This window comes from Chaetodon auriga, chromosome 12 (assembly GCF_051107435.1).
Source record: "Chaetodon auriga isolate fChaAug3 chromosome 12, fChaAug3.hap1, whole genome shotgun sequence".
In the NCBI taxonomy this organism is placed as follows: Eukaryota; Metazoa; Chordata; class Actinopteri; order Chaetodontiformes; family Chaetodontidae; genus Chaetodon; species Chaetodon auriga.
Genome location: NC_135085.1, coordinates 20,639,921 through 20,657,056, shown reverse-complemented (window position 1 = coordinate 20,657,056; position 17,136 = coordinate 20,639,921). Strand labels below are relative to the sequence as shown.

At 44.9% G+C, this 17,136-nt stretch overlaps 2 protein-coding genes across 4 annotated transcripts in view; both read right to left on the bottom strand.

Annotated features, from left to right (window-relative positions):
• Positions 1-10,035, bottom strand: part of epb41l3b (erythrocyte membrane protein band 4.1-like 3b) — a 54,367-nt gene extending 44,332 nt beyond the window's left edge. The window contains exon 1 of one of the 2 annotated variants that reach the window (XM_076744211.1): positions 9,916-10,035. The gene's annotated coding sequence lies outside the window, so the exon portion shown is untranslated. Of the gene's footprint in view, positions 1-9,620; positions 9,694-9,915 lie in introns of those variants that run through there. The other variant, XM_076744205.1, reaches the window with a different exon arrangement.
• A 1,462-nt stretch (positions 10,036-11,497) lies between these two features.
• On the bottom strand, positions 11,498-16,969 carry tmem200cb (transmembrane protein 200C, genome duplicate b). 2 transcript variants are annotated; one of them, XM_076744017.1, is made up of 2 exons: positions 16,843-16,969; positions 11,498-13,715 (listed from the first exon to the last, which is right to left on the bottom strand). In XM_076744017.1, the coding sequence occupies exon 2, from the start codon at positions 13,680-13,682 to the stop codon at positions 12,129-12,131; it is 1,554 nt and encodes a 517-aa protein (XP_076600132.1). In that variant the 5' UTR covers positions 13,683-13,715; positions 16,843-16,969; the 3' UTR covers positions 11,498-12,128. The 2 variants fall into 2 exon arrangements, with proteins under 2 accessions (XP_076600132.1, XP_076600133.1); XM_076744018.1 differs by lacking the exon at positions 16,843-16,969 and adding an exon at positions 15,328-15,361.
• Between the last annotated feature and the right edge of the window lie 167 nt (positions 16,970-17,136).

The following is a 17,136-nucleotide window of genomic DNA, read 5'->3' as shown; positions in this document are numbered from 1 at the left end:
ATCAGCAGCTTAATCATAGTGGAAATAACTGTTGGCTGCAGCAACACCACCACAGAGCCATGTAGAGCGGATCCAGAATGCTGCTTTTACAATACAACACCTCAGACGCCACTACAAAGAAGTGTAATTGAAATAATCACACATTAACACCATCACTGTCTACAACAAACTAATAATAATGATAAAAAAGACACAAAGATTAAGATACAAAGGCTCAGATGAGCTACTAAAATATGATATATTAGTCTACCTAACAGAATAAAAAGCAGTCAAAATAAGCTCAACCACAATGTAAAGATGCTGTTGATGTGTTCAGGCGTCAGCAACAATAATCCAGAAATATAATGTAACACTGACAGGAGCCATCCTGCTGCACAATGCACACTGGCTGGTAATGATAGTATTTTCACATTCTGATATTGGTGTTTTTACTCAAATAAGGAACCTGAATATCTTCCATTATTGCACTGAATACAGCACGAAACACTTGAGACCTGCTCACAGATTCACTGGCTGTTTGCACTGAGTCTGGAGCACCAGAAAAACACAATCCAAGACATATTAAAACAAGCCAACAGTGAGCGTGTGAACACATACACACTCACATCTGCTGCCCTCCTCTACCATCGGTACATGCATGTGGGTGTGCGTGCACAAACACAGACATAAAAGTGAGTTTTTAATTAGTGTCTGGGTTGTTCCTACTGGGGATTTGTGGGTTTTGCCTCCCAGTGGGAACTTGACCGGCCTCCGTCACCCGTTTGACTTTTATTTCATCTAATTGCATTCATGCTAAAGTAGTATACCACATGCCAACACTTACTGTACACTCTGCGAATATAAACACACAGTCCTGCACATTACGGCTTGAGAGAATCTTCTGCTGCAGCCGTACGTGAATTCCCTAAATAGCAGCAGACACATAGCAGGCGCGCTTTGCAGATAATGGAGGGTAAATGTAATGACACACACAGTGCGACTCTTATGTACAGCGACCAGACAGCTGGCTGCTCATTCAGCTTCTCGCTAATTGTAGCGCAGCTCGTAAAACAAGCTCAGTGACAACACTGATGAATGTTTTGCATTGAAGACATATAATTCACATTACAATCTGAGGTGATCTGGCTTCAGCGTGAATTCCTAAAAGACCAACTTCACCAGCGGCAGCCACCAACAAGGAGGGTGAGGTTTACAGCTGCAGTGGCTTAACAAAAGATGTAACGAAATATTCCTGTAACCCTCGATGCGGGGAGGAGAAATAATAGCTGAGGAGGGCTGGGAGAAGGATAGTTTTCTCACAGTGACACTGTAATAACTCACTGCAGCGTCTAAAAATGGCTTTTTATTCAGGTGCTAAAATGGCTAGAGGCAGCCTCGCAGGTCAGATGATCATTATGGTAAAAGCCGTGGATTGCTGTGACCATTTCACACTAATTTCACATTCTGCGAATCTCCAGAAGTTTCACTTCCTCGCTTCATTTCTTGTTTTTAAAGCCCGGACGTTGTTGTAAATGATAAACCTTGCTTAAGAGTCCCAAAATAAACGCATACGTGCATCACCATAATGTGTCTCTCTGTGAATATATTCTGCACAATAAGCAGTAGGACGTCTGCTCTCTGCACAGCCAGACAATAGTTATCCACATTTAGAGCAGGTGGAGTCTGGCACAGCATTGTCATGACCCGGCTGATCGTCTGAGACATTGCTCATCGTGGCCCGTCTGGCCAGTGGGTGGTGACTGCGCTCCCGTGATGCAGTAAACAATCTTACATGGGAAATGAACAGTTACACACTAGTTTGTCTGCAAAGGAAATATTAATGAGCTGGCAGAGTTCCAAACGGCCAATTATACTGCAGCTCTAATTTATGATCATTTGGTTAGTTAGATGCACTTTTGTGACTTCTGCAGATACAAAGTGAGGACAAATTCATCTCGAAAGCATGTTTCAAAACAAGCCCACTGTATGAAAGTCCGGCTAATGAGGAGCCAATGCAGTAACGCACAGCGGTGCAGACGAAAGGGCAGAAAACAGACGACACAAGGCAGCTTGTTCAAACTGTCCCAAAGCTTCAAACCAGCCCAGCAGAGTCGAGTGCACTCACTCCAACATTTGTCCCCCTTTGGTGATATGAACTAAAACCCCAGAGCAGCAGAATTAGGAGAAGTTAATGGACTCAACCACAAAACAACTGAGGCCTCTTTTTGCTTCAAAGCTGCTTCGAGGGATTTAAAAGCAAACTCTGAGCAAAGAATTGGCCATTTTTACAGCAGACAGTGTGACTGTCAATGCAGGTGAATCACAGGTATAACTAAGAAAATCAAAGATGTGCTGATCCTGTTCTGTTTGTCTGCCACTAACAGCGTTTAGGTTGAGTTTTTCCTGCCTGGTCCAGGATCCCCTGGAATCCTTTCTTTGCCCACCTTTAAGTCTAATAATCAGTGTCACTTGTTTAGTTCGGCTCTAGTCCGTTTTGCTGGCACGCGGTCGGCTTGTTTGGCCTCTTGTGCCGGGAATCTGCTGCTCACTCTTTTATATTCAGTTGTATTGTTTTGGTTTTGTCAGTCTGGAGCACAAAAACAATGAGCTAATAGATGGAAGCTTCAAAGTGTTGATTTTCAGTGGCATCAGCAGAGCGAGTGAAGCTTTCCCCAAGCCAAACGATTTAATGTTAATAAAATGACCAGTTTTATGAAGCGAGGTCTTCTAAAACAACGTGGATTGGAAAAACACACGGACAGAAAACCACTTAGCCTCTCTGAGAAGAGACCCATTAAAGCATACTTTATTTCTATTTTCATGTCTTTTGATCCTTGTGTAATAGAAAACAGGCAGCACGCTCAGGCCTTCATCAGCGAAAGTGAATAACTGCTCACCAGTTTTGTCATTTCCTGTCTGACGCGGGCGAAAAAGGCACTCGACTTTGCCATCACGTGTTTTGAGTTAGAATCTCCACTTTTCTTTTAAGTGAACGCAGCAGGATGATTGACACATGATCGATGGGAAGTTCGGGTTCAGTGGGAAAAATCTCGCAGATAAATGACGCTTTCAGGAACAGTAGCAGATTAGAGAAAAACACAGCTCTGTAGAGATATCTGCCCCTCTGAGCCTCTACTGTCTGCGACTCCTCTGTATGTATAGTGAGTCGCAGATAAGTGTGAGTGCAAATCTATGACTCCTCAGGGCCTCCAGAGCAGCCCTTGGTCAGCAGAATGATTAATACCACACAAGGCAGACAACATGTGATCTCTGGACTCGACCGAGCTTATGTGGCTGCTTAACTCCTCACTTTTTTCTGCTGCGCACAGACACTTAGTTCCTGTGCGGCTCATCTGCTCTGAAGCCTAACCTTGAACTCCGTTAGCCTTGAGTCCAGTCCAGGATTTTCCTCACAATTTTAACCAGTATTAGCCTAATTGGGGGACTTGAGGTTGCATTATAGCGATCTCCTGCTTACACAGCAATTTTGGCATTTAGTAATTTAACTTTAATTCAACCTAAGTGTGTAAAAATAATTAATTTCAGATTGTTGTGATCACTCTGCAAGGCCAAGTTTAGGGGGAAAAACACGTTTACCTCAGATTTTAATCTGCAGTCTGATTGTGTATAAATGTGCATAAACTCGCCCTCTAGAATCAGTAACCTTACGAACCTCATTACAGCAATCCAATTTCCAGTGCTGCGGTCACAACAAGCAGGCTGGCACTTCATCAATACATAATTATATTGAGGCATGTCCCTTACAATACATGGCAAATCAGCCATGTGATCCAATTAAAAACAACAAGTCCAGGCCAGCTTTCCCTGCCATCCCCGGGGTCTGGGGGAAAATAATTGCTGGGCTTAAAAGGATCTCTGCCCAAACACAGAACCACATTTCTGTTTGCTCCTTAGCTTTTCACACATAGAGAAACACCAGTGGCTGTACTGGGACGCACTGGATGGATGCTTTTAAGTCATTCTAATTGGAGCGCTCTCAGGCTGATATTTCAATCTAAACACTTCATGGCTATCATGTTGATTTCTACTTAAATTTTCACTTTGAACTGAATGAACTCAAAGGGAACTGGTTCCAGTTCTGCTTTCTTCCTCACCCCCCTCGCCAACTAAAGCCATCATCCCCTGCTGTCCAGCTCTACTCAGCTGTAAACGCCTTCACTCCCAAAGGGCTGCAGGTCAGCAAGCATACATGACAAATTACGCTCTGATTCTGACACTCCGAACTGGGCCAAAGCTCCCACATCAACCCCCTATCATGAACACACCCTCATCACACCACACCTCCTCCTCCTCCTCCTTGATTTTTTCAACTTCGTCTCCCTTTCATGTACAGCCAAGGCTAAATACTGCAGATTAACGTGCAAAGGGATTACGGCTGAGATGGCGAGGAGCGCTCCCGTCTTGTTTTTTTTGAAAGTAGGAAGCACATCTTATCTTGAGGAATCGTAAATGTATTTGTAACCTTTGGAAAGCCAGAGGCCAATGATTGCGTCCGCCGAGTGATTGCAGACGAGGCATTTTTAGAGAAAGGGAGGGGCAGCACATGTGAGGCGTGTGGTGGTGAAAAAAAAAAAAAAATCTGCAGCAGTGTTCAGAATCACTCTTCTCCTTTAGAGCTTTCGATGGAAATCAGTATTTCAGCTCAGAAGAACCATCAGTTTCTTTTTTCCTTCTAAACCAAAAAGGACATAATTTGTTCAATCAGGGTTTTTATGTCTCTTCATTTTGTTAAAGGGAATTTTCATCTCCAGTCTTAATTTGATTTTGTAACATAAAACCTAAAATAAACCATTTTAGTGTCTACTGTCAGTTAAAACTCTAGAGCCTTCAGCCATTCTAGCAGCTGCGTGAGGCTGCACTGAGGAACTGCGGCGCTTTGAGTAAAATCAGCATGTTATCACCTGCACCTGCATCAACCAGTGGCTCCAAGTGCAGGTGTGACAGCAGCATGGAGGACGCACTGAGATCCCATTGTTCAGGCCACATTCAGAGGTGGTCTGCACTGACTACGGCCGCTTTCTTTTGGTAGTATGTGCGCGAATGTGTCGTTGGTCATCGTCACCTTTCTGCTGAATCTGCATCTTGGTCACAATTACAAAGCAAATAAAAATCATTTATGTTGAAAAAAAAAATGTTCTCAAATGTTGATATCAGTACCGACAAGGCTGTAGTGCTTTCTGTGTTTAGTTAATAAAAAAATATAGAAATGTGGGGGAAAAGGTGAGGACAAAAAAGAAGCCGCAAAACTGCTTCCATCTGAGGAGGTCTTCAAAGAGAGCCGGTCTGACGCTCACCCCCACTCCCCACTATAAATACCCTGTGACTGTCAAGGCGCCATCCCAGGAGCTGTAGCTTTATAAGGCAAAGGCAGCCCCATACTGCTCTCAAGTGATCAGGCAACACTGGGAGATAACAGGACTCCCAACAAGCTTATCTCTCCACTCAACAAGATTGAGTCATACGTTTTATCTCCTCCAGGCTCGAAGGCTTTGGTGATCGTAAGCAGCGATGCGCTCACGTGTGGCGTTCACTGACTGTGGATGACTCCACACCTGACGGCAAGAGATCTCTGCTGATTGTTTCATTTGCATTTTACACTTGAGGCTGATGCTCGTGATGTTGTGGTAAAAATAAGAATCTGCTGATATCATTTTCAATGAATCGCTTCGTCGAGGAAATGTCGGCGAAAGAATGCACATCACAATTTGTCAGGGCCCGAGGCGACGTCTTCAGACTGCTCGTTTTGTTTGGCCGGCGGCCCGAAACTGAAAGATATTCAGTCTACGCCGGAATATTTGTTTGAAAAATCCCTGAAATTATTAATCAGTTATCAGAGCAGGCTGATCGACACCTTCAACTTTAATTCTCTCCATTCATGTAAAGAAATCAGTTCCAGCCATTCAGATGCAAAAGGTGGTGTTGATTCTGGGTGTGAGTTTAATGTGTCATGTGAGGTTTCATGTGGGAATATTGTTTAAAAAAAAAAGTAATTACCGTACAACTGAGCCTTTAATCAATCGAGATAAAAGTATTTTGATCAGTGATTTTTCAAGCAAAAAATGTCAAAATTTCACTGTTTCCAGCTTCTCAAAAGTGACTATTTGATGTTTTTGTTTATCATTTTGGACTCTGGCTCGGATAAAAAAACACATTTGAAGACACTGACTTGGTTTTGCGGAAATTGTGATGAGCATTTTCCACTTTTTTCCTCGATTAATTGATAAACTGAGAAAACAACCATACAAATCGGTAAGAAAACAGTTGTCAGTTGCAGGTGTAACTCATTTGAAATACTGGGTTTGCCTCAGAGTTCATGCATAATGCTGCAGCCCTGAAAATAATGTGATTTAGATTAAAAAAACAAACAGAAAAGAAAATGAAAAAAAAGGGAATATTTTTCCATTTAAAATGAAGGTAATATAATCTGAACAACTGGCTTCAGAGATCAAAAAAGCATGTTTTTTATCCCAGTGGGGGTTTAATAATCGAGCCACCGTCTTCATCATGCAGTATGTGCACCGTGGGAAGGTTGTGGGCGTAATGCAATAACTCAATACTTGGCTCAGCCCTCTCGCTCCACACAGTGTCTACAGAAATTACTCTACTCCAACCCTTGCTGTCTTATCACTGAAACGCGATAATGGCAGAGATTTGCAGAGTATTTCTTATAACCTTTAACCCTTATTTTTCCTCACAGCCCTCCCATAGCCTTCATTTTGTCAAACACAGCACAGTGAGTCACAGCATCGGATGGCATCAGGTGAAATAACGTCTTCTCCTCCAGCACAATGCAGCGCTATTGATCATGAAGGGAACTGACAGTAGCATTGATTTAAATTCCTAAGATGAATAGTCAGAGATAGTCTTTATCACCGGCAACATTAACAGCAAAACAACAGCAGGAAGTCTCTCCTTTACAGCCTCTAAGAGCCTTAGAAGTCTGCAGCAGAACAAGCAATAACTGTGGATGAGTCTTTCCTCGAGCCACAGAGGGGAGATTTCATCTTGTTATGTCATCCTGTATGAAAAGCTGAGGTGCTCAAAAGGAATGAAATAACATTTAAAATGGGGATTTCTAGGAGGAATAGATTTCCGATTCAGAGCAAAGGCCACTGTCGGCGAGACTGGCCTTCAATCACAACGCCTGAACGTCGTCGAACATCATTACCTGGTGAAACACACAGCGGTACATCTGCTGCATTCCAGTCAAAGTCAGATTTTGGAAATTCCCCGCTGCTTGCCCATAATTACAACCTTCCTGTGTTCCAGTGGCCCGGCTTGGAAAAACCAGGCAAGAAACATGGTCACCCACAAAATTTAAATACACTTTCCCATGTTGCAGCTGGTACAGCGTAATTTACAGCACATATGACAGCGTTTACTGTCGCTCAATGCAAACTTTCCATTTTCAATTTACAGTCGTGTGATTATGACGTTCAGCCTTTGAAACGGGGCATTTCCAGTGTGCGCTGCCAGCTGCAGTAATGTGCCATCGCACTGCAGCATCCTGGAAACCTCTTGTTTTCAAATAATTAGTGTGTTTCCGACATGGAATTCCACCTTTAAGGCCTTGAACATTTTTTCCCCCTCAGCTTCTTCCAACAAGTGACAGGATCCTACTTGAACGCCCTGCTTTCTGTTTCACAGGTGACATTTCTCTATTTTCTTCTCTCTATGTAAGAGTTTTAGCTGAAAACATTCAAAAAATTAACTAAAATTAGCAAGAGAACGTGAAGAAATAACAGGTTTGATGTTATGTCAGAGACGTCTCTGTGTTGTGTTACAGAGATATCTACTGAAGCTAGCATGCTAACCAGCTAGCCTCAATAAGGTTTGTCACGTAATACCACTTTGTACCTCGAGACGCCTTAATGAGACACTACAGAGTCCATTCTGCCTCAGTCCAACAGCTCTGAGGTGGCTTTCTTGCCATTTTTAGCTCCTGTCACCTCAGGGTTGACCCCGCTGTAACCCCAGCTCGGGCCTCCAGATGTGGCCACTGACTGATGCCTGACTCTCGCTCTTCTCCTGCTTCACACCCCCTGTCCCTGAATGAACCCACCGTGTCTTTGCCGTCAGAGTCCTGGTCAGACCTTCTGTCAGTCACGTCTGTATCACATTCCCTGATGTCAAACTGGCCTCCACAGGCGTCAGTGGCTGTCCTGTACCTGCCCGGCTGTGTTCACTGGGAGGCTACTGAGCTCGATTCTGTTGCCCACCTGGCGACACCGGTTCAGGTGCACATTCTGTCATTGCTCCCCGCCAGCATTCCCTGCTGGGTCCTGGGCCTGAAAACCTCCTCTTACTAGCAGTCCAAAGCTCCTGTACCAGCAGTGTTAACACGAGCACTCTGGGCCGAGTTCAAAGACCGAGTCACCGAGACAAGCTGGTGAACATCGTGGAGCGTTTAGCAGCTAAAGCGCCGCATGTTGTCCTCAGGAGCTGGTAGAGACCAAAAACAGAGCTGGAAGAGCCTTGCTAACAAGGTTAAATATTGGAGATTTGAAGTCAAGTTTTCAGCAGCTTCAACAGGCTGTGTGCATATCTGCTTTGGAGAGTTTTGAGTATAATTTCAGAAACTTTTCTCACTGGGAGTCCATCTCTGTTGGTCACAGCTCTTAATATAGACCACTGCAGGTTATATAAGATCAGCATGACAGGAAATAACGCTACTTCCTCTGCCTATATGGCATGACACACAGCACATTTTATATACTAGGCTCTCTTAAAGTTAAATATGGGAAGGGCAAAAGCACCAGCTCAGCAAACGCTTCCCATCATCCATTCATGAACACCTCACAGAGAAGCATAAAGGACTGTACGCTCCACCTCCAGCCAACGAACACGACGAGTCCCACAGACTTTGGCCAGCCTTATCTCCCCGGTGCTGTACATTCACCTCCATCAGTCATAAACCTGTTAAAACCTCTCAACTGTAGGAGCGACCATGTGGCACGATAAAACGCGAGAGTCCGTCTTAAAACACGCTTCATATCAAATGAGATTTAATGACAGGCGTGTGGGACAGGACTCAGTTAGAGAATGATCATGTGATAAAGTTTAAGTGTCTGTTCTGGTCTACGTGTGTGTATTAAAACAAAGCTCTTCCTTCACCCATTCATGCACATTTCTATTTCAGGGAGAATACGAGAGGAAACACACACTGTGAGGACTTCCCATTTCCGAACTGTCCGTCTGTGCCCAGCAAACGTTTGATCAGGTGTGTGTGTGTGTGTGTGTGTGTGTGTGTGTGTGTGTGTAAAAAAAAAAATGAATTGTGCTTGCTCAGCAGTTATGAGTTAAGAAACTGCCTCAGAAAAATGCTGATATGGAGCTCAGAGTCACCATGACTGAAGACAAAGAGCACGTTCAGAGGTCCAAATGCCACAGAGGAATCTGAATAGTTGAAAGTTTTAGTCATTTTAACACCACAAAGGAGAAAGAAGTGGTGCTTTTGTGATTCTAGTAACCCTGAACCCCTTTGACTGAGTTTTAAGTTAATCAAAGAAGCTAAAACCGATGTCTCCTTTTGTGTTTCCAGTCACACACTTGACTCTTTCGTGTTTCTATCTGTGTGAACTGCCTCATTATTGTGTCACACTCCGAGCGCTTGTACTCACCGTTTCACATTCCAGGTCACCATTCAGGGAAGCGGCAGGTCACAGCGCGTGTGGAAACCCCGGTGTTTGACACACAGAGACACAAGAAAACGAAACGAAACATTAGTGAGCGCAAACACGCTGTGACAGAGGCTGGAAATCACCTTTAACAGATGTTTACACGCCTTAATGGACTGTTTGTGCTGCCAAATCACACGGAGCTCATGTCCGGCAAACGCGTTAATATGTAGAGAAGTTGTGCAGCGCTGAAACACCGCACAAAAGAAACTGAAGTGAACACAACCGAGCACTTTACCTGAGAGGAGACAAACTCCACAAACGCCCGCTGAGAGCTGTGTGTGTGACCGGGGTCCAGGAATCCCGACGCGGGGCTCGTCCGGGTGCAAAGGACCAGACACCTGTAAGTGCTTGCTTTGGCAAACCTTCCCGGAGACGGGCAGAGCTGACCCCGCCCCTCCCGCCTTAGGAACGGCCCCCACAGGGCGGCTAAACGGGCACGCCCACGGCGACGACCAGCCAGCATGTCGCAGCGCCCCCTGGTGGCGACTTCCCGGATGTGTTTGATAGTAATCTGTGTGTCACATGACCACTAGATGGCCTTGTCAGGCTGAGATACACGAAAGATGAACCAACGTAACACTGAATTCCTTCCATTTACCACCACCACCACTACTACTACTACTACTACTACTACTACTACTAATTTAAAAGTACCAAAAGTAAATGTACTCCTTATGCATTATTTTTATATAGTATATTATTGGAGAAGCAGCATTTTGTAGTTGGTTGAGGTTGAGCTAATTTGAAGTATTTTATATACTGTTGAGTAGTTTAAATCTCTAGCAACACCATATATTTTTAAGATAATTACTGTATTTACACTCAGTTGCCAGTTTTTTTTTTTTTTTTAGGTATGCCTAGCAAAAACTAATGCAGTCTAATACAGCATACAACCACAAAGGTAGTAATGTTCAGTTTTTGTTGAATCTGTTGAGGCTGCTTTATGAAGCTAAGATTAATTACAGGACTGTTGTATTAGGCACATTCATTTTAGCTTGGTGCACCTAACTGGCAACTGAGTGTATTTTCTTACAAAACCTTAACCTGCAAAGTAACTATACCTGTCAAATAACTACAATATTTCCTCTGTATTGGGTAGAAGTATAAAACAGCATCAAATTGAAGTACCTTAAAATTGTAAAAAGTACACTTGAACAAATATATGAGTAAAGAAATATGTAGAAGAAGCACAGAAAAACAGGCGACAAAGTAAAAGAAAAACCTGCATAAATAAGTGCAGTAACACGATACACGCAGATGTTTCCATATAGGCCACAAATGGTGTAAATTGATGTGAATCAGATGTTTTTTGACATGTTTGACAGCGTTCTGCACCACCGTGATGAAAACACCAAATAAGAGAATATTTTTTGGGCAGAAGTTCCAGAGATTTTGTTAAATTTATGCCAAGACACGCAGAAGTTGATCTAGTGGCTCATGTTGGCCAAACACCCGACTAAGACACTTATTTTGTTTTTTTCCTTTAAAATGTGACTGATCTGAAGCAGATAAGCCTCTGCTAATTCCCTTTTTTTTAATAGTGAATCCAATCACAAAAAGGACTGTTGTAAAGGCCACTTATAGGTTACTGGTCTCAGTTCAGTTAGCACAGATAATGTAACATCAATATCACTGCAGTCTCTCCTAATGAGAAGTGCTGCAAAAGTGCAGGACAGCAAAATCTATACCATCTGTGGCTTTACCACGCACTTAATCAATCATAGTCCAACAGTTTTTCATCTTTTTAATTTAAGCTTTTCTTACTCTGTCGGAGAAAACATGACTTTTTCTAACCTAATATCACACAAGGACACCTATTCGACCCAGCAGGAGGTGTTACAGTCAGATTTATTCAACCATGAATGTTTTCATTTAAAGAAGTGTGCACAGAGGGAAGACCTTGTCCTCAAGGTCCCGTTCCTAAACCAAACGTCTACCTGAGATTCAGTTCAGTTCACCGTTTCACGTGGTATTCACACAACAATGTAGAGAAACAATTCTAGACTATTTAGCTTTCTGTGGCATATGTTAATGCTACAGTACAACATGTCAGACAGGAGTTCTCAGTGACAGTTTTGGCAATTCTACAAGCTACAATGTTTGCCCTACTGTTATACAAAAGAAAAGTTAAAACTCATCAGATCAGATTTTCTTTCTCTTTTTTTTACAAATCTTTACTAAATCTTCTTACAAGTCTTTAGTATTGCTCTGCTACATTGAAAAAATAGAAAAATTACATCTGAATATTGAGCTGTGGATGTGGTATTTATAAAGAGCCTGGCTCTTGAGTGTTCATGGCTATGTTTCAATAGTCCTTTAGCTGCGTACTCTCCACGTTTCCTTTCCTCTGCAATGGCCAGCTTCACGTCAGCGATCAGAGAAGAAGCTATGAAGCAAAGAATGAGACATCAAAGAGTTTTCAGAGGCTCATCTGCAAAAAATATGAGTCTAGGATTCTGCAGAGGTGCTGGGCGTCACCAGATCATCCTCTCCCTGAGCTTCTTCCTCCGCCGCTGTCGCCGCTGCTGCTACTTCCTGTTCGGTGGCCACTAAAGAAGTGTCCGTGTCGGGGGCTTCGAAGGACTCGCCCCCCAGGTCAGTCAGTTTGATGTAGCCCTTACTGTTGGAGCGCTCCAGGCGAGGGCAGCTGAAGCGCCTGGCTCTGTCGCTCTGTCGACACACAGACACAGACAGGCTGCAGCGGCGCGCAGACCTCGGCTGATCCGTGAGCGAGTTGAGTGACAGCCGTGACCCCATCGCCCTGGCAACAGGTGATGGAGGAAACAGCTGGGTCCACTGCGGTTGAGGCTGAGCCTGCGGCGCCCCCTGTCGGTCAGCTGTGTCTGTGGTCGCTTCCTCATGGCTCCGATGGGGAGGGGGCGGATCTGTCGTCGAGGCGTCCTTCTCCTTGCTGTCCGTCTGGTCGGGCTGGCCGCTGCTGGATTGTCCCTCCTCTCTGGTGGTTTCTGCAGCAGCCTCAATGACGACCTCTTCCTCCGAGTGTCCCTCAGCCTCCGCTCTCTCTGACTCCTCCACCTCACAGTTGTTCAGTTTGATCACAGGGAGGGTGAAAGCGTTCACGGAGGAGGTGACTATGGAGGTGGTCTCCCACTGTCTGGGCTGTGGCGCCTGCTCGCTGCTATTGCTGTAGTCTTTGTAGATGCTGTAGACAGTGTCCGTGAAGGTCTGGACGTCTCTGGACCAGCTACGGGGCCTGCTGGCCAATGACGGGCGTCTGAACACCTCCTCGGTGCCTAACTCGCCCTGGAAACTGAGTCCAGTGGAGGGCCAGGAGCTGCGGGTCAGCATCCCGCTGGCGGGGAACGAGCCCGACGGGCCCTCCGCGTTCTTGGACTGGGTGTAGTTCACCAGACCGTTCAGAGGCGAGTACTCCTTTGACCGTATGCTGTGTAGATCTATAACTGTGGAGTAGATGTCCCTCAGGTTAATGATTTTGGTTTTCTTGTCTCGGTTTTCATGGAGGACTGCATTGGCGCAGATGAAGAGGAAAATGCCGATTCCCATCACCAGCGGTCCGAAGACTTTGAGATTGTCTGAGTACAAGTAACTATCCAGGAAGCTGCACAGGAAGCCACAGTGACGGGAGGGGGCGCTGCTGTTATGATGGCTCTGGTTGAACACATTTTTCTGGCTGAAGGGAGGCTGATCACGGGTCACGTTAGAGGAAACAGCTGGACTTTTGGAGTAGCTCATCCTGTTGGTGTTGTATGCTCCAGTTCTGCGGCGCTCCTGGTACTCATGCTGGTTGTGGCTGGGCCAGTAGCCCAGTACAGCCATGGAAATCCCCACCATGAGAACTACAACTCCAACACCAGCCACGAGACCGGCCGGGGAGCACAGATTGAGCTTCCCCTTCACCACCACCACATCGTTCTTCTTCTTTTTCTTGGATTTCCGCTTCCTTTTGTTTTCCGCCCGGTTCTTTGAACGGAGGGAATCCTGGCGCCTGTTCATGCGCAGCAGGCCACCTGTGGCTATCATGGTGGCGATTGGACAGCAGGCTTGTCACTCAACCTGGCAGGACACAAAGTAGAAAAGCGGAGGAATTAGGTTAATGATATAGAGTACATGATGAGCTGAGGGCAGCCACTGAATATGTTCACTCCAGTAAGAGATTACACATGTAATCCAGATTCATAATACATACAAAGCGGGATTACGGACTTGGACAAAGCGGGTAACTAACCGTTAGGAACCACAAAGGCTCAGGTTCTGTGACAATTACATTGATGTATTATGATTTATTTCACATTTGTTTGGTGACATTAAAACACCATACTAACTGAAAAGGCCTTAAAGGTCCAGGGTGTAGGATTTATTAGCATCTGGCAGCTGAATACCCCTCGCCTCACCCTCCCCTACAGTGGCAGTGCAAAAGGCGCTCTCTAGATGAGGTTTGTCCTCTCTGGGCTACTGTAGATACATGGCTGTGCAACATGGCGGACTCCATGGAAGAGGACCCGCTCCCTCTGTTGATATAAAGAGCTCATCCTCTGGTAAAGAAAACACAATGATTCCTATTTTCAGGTGATTATACACTAATGAAACCAAACTTACAAATACTATATTCCATTTCTTCCAATAGATCGCTCTGAATCTTCCACAGTGGACCTTAAAGGTATAAAAATCTAGTTTTGAAATCTGTTTTCTCAGTCTGCAGTAAATTATGAACACATTTCAGAAGAGCGTTGGTTATTTCACATGCAAGATTATTTATTTCTTTTTTCTCTGTGCTCTTCTTGCTACTTCGAAGTGGGCGGGACTCGGTCGAAAAACACGATGTCACGCACTTCCGGCCGCCAATCAGGATTAGCAACATCTGAATCAAAACCTGCTGACAGTCAGTGGGCTGTTCGTCAATCAAATGTGATGGATGACACCCACGCAGTCCTGATGAAGCAGTTTAGCTGCGTTTTAATACCTAAAGATGTTTTTTTCCCCACTTATTAGTCAGGAACCTTTATTGTTATGGTGACATACTTATGATTTGAAGCTAGATTTGCAGAATACTGGTTTCAGGGGTGAAATGGGGCCCGCAGCTCGCTTTTACCCCAGGATCCACTGTTGTTAGTCCGGCCCTGAATCTTATCCTACAGGTATACACTGCTTCTTTGCACAAAAGGCAGATGCAACATCAGTCCTCAGACGGTCACTAAACCAGCGGATATCATCTATCTGCTGCAGCTCAATCTATAAATGCAATGATGTCAGCAAAACACAGACAAACACCCAAGTTGACAGCAGAGAACAAGGAGTGCTATTTATCTATATTCAGCCGTGCCGGTGCGATATCAGCCAATGAAAATGTAATGTGTCCAGACAGGAGGCCAGCAGGCATGTTCTCTCCACCTCACTCTCGCTTTCTTACTTTCTCTCGCACCAATCTCTCGTACCAAACACCCCCCCCCCCTCCTGCTTTCCACCCAAATCCATTTCACCATCAACCAGCGCAGCTGCGCTTCAAGATGACAGCGTCCTTCCATCACATACAGCACACCATGAAGGCAAACATGAGCCAACACTGTCTCTGCCACACACAGTCAAATGTTTGGTTTTTGGTTTTCTCGTTACGCAGTAAGATAATGCAAGCGGCGGTAGAGAGGGCAACAAAGCCCCCCACACTTACCGTGATTACAGACATCTGCTGATGAGTTTCATCCACATGTGGTGAACAATAATCGGAGGATAAGGCTGATTACTTAGCCAGACTCCAGCATTCCCTGCTTGATTGTGCTGGTAGCTAGATATTTAATTAGACCAATCAGGCCTAATTGTGTATGACTTAGGGTTCAGGTTCATGAATAACTTATTCCACAGATTCCTTTCAGAGCAGCAGTTATTAAGACGTTTTCAAAGGCTGCTCTGGGTGTTACTCTCACAGCAGTCAAAATAATGATGATGGAAACCCTGGAAATCTCTTTATGATCCAAGTTATTACAGACAGTTCCCACGGAAAAGTAGCACACAGCTCTGCACCTGAGCCTCGGCAAACAACGCACCGGTACTCAGGTGCTGTTTATAGCGACTTTCTCCGTATATCACATCCAATAAGCACTCAAATGCCTCCCGGGCGAGAGCAAGTCAACCTGCACTAAACCTGATGAGGCGTGGGCGGCGGACCTCTCTCTACGTTTGGAAAGAGAAGGGCAGCAGTAACGTGAACCAGAAGTGGGTGTGGACGATTGTTTCTCTGTCTGCGGTGCTGAACAGGAAGCTGCTCACTCCTCGGTTCGTCTCCTGAAAACTGCCCGTCTGGCAGGATGGAGAGGAGGCCGGCTTGAACGCGCAGTCCGTCCAAGCTGCGGGGGCGCATATTTTTTTCGCGCAATGTTGCATGAGTAATCGACTGTTGACATTACGGCGCATCTGTTTCCCTTCTGTTGGAAAAGCCCGTGAAGCAAATACGAGCTGCTGTTGGAGTTGGAGGCGTTCTGAAAATATCCAGAGCCGCGACGGCACATCTCGCTCCAACGCAGAACCAGACGCCGTATTTCTGGGCTCACAAGGTGCAGGCGGATGACAAACATCCACACCTCTTCCACGGCCTGACGAAGCCCATGCTTCCATAACTAACGCTACAACTCAGAGCTGTGTGCTCATAATCATAGCTTTATTTGAGCGCATGATGCCAGCGTCTGATGTCTCTTTCCAACTTATTAGAAATGGGTTTTTCACGGCAACATCGCAGCTGTAAATAAAAGTTTAATAAACAGATTATCCTTTAAAATATGACTGTGTTCTCATTCCGCTGCTTTTTTACTTAATGTCTGTTGCGTATTTGAAGAATGATGTGTCAAACATCGAAATATCTCACGCCAAATTGCAAGAGACGATCATTTTACGGATAAAAGTAAAAGGGCTGGAGTGCGCATCTCTCCAAGTCCAAAGCCTTCCTGACGTAAAAAAAAAAAAAAAAAAAAAAAAACTCTTGTGCGTCGATTTATTCGGGATCAAAAATTATCCCCAACTCAACCGATCTGTCACACAATTAAAAGACTTCCTCGACCCTGCTTTACCTCGATGTTAGGAGCCGATGTGGATTCTATTAAACACAAAAGAAGCGCGGATGTTCAGCTGGAGGAGAAGACGGAGCTGATGGTGGTGAAATGAAATGAAATCATTAAAGCGGCGAGTCTCTTACCAGAAATTGTAGCTTGACAATGAAGCATCTTCAAAGGCGCACTCGTCGTTCAGCTGTGCATGTCGTGGTGCGCCACTTTGGTGCCAAGGCTGGAAGAGTGGTTTCCAGTTGAACGCAGATTCACAATAGACCGGCAGGGGCGGGCCAACTGCGTTTCTATTGGCGGTGATTACTGGGCAGCGTGAAAAACGAGGGCTGCTCAGGACATTTATCACACTGTATGTTACACTCCAAACGCTCCCACATGCTTTTTCTCTCTTCTTTAAAGTTTTTCTTACGCGTCTGGACACAAAT

Coding starts and splice junctions, on each gene's coding strand:
- tmem200cb (XM_076744017.1), bottom strand. CDS start 13,682: ATGATAGCCACAGGTGGCCTGCTGCGCATGAACAGGCGCCAGGATTCC.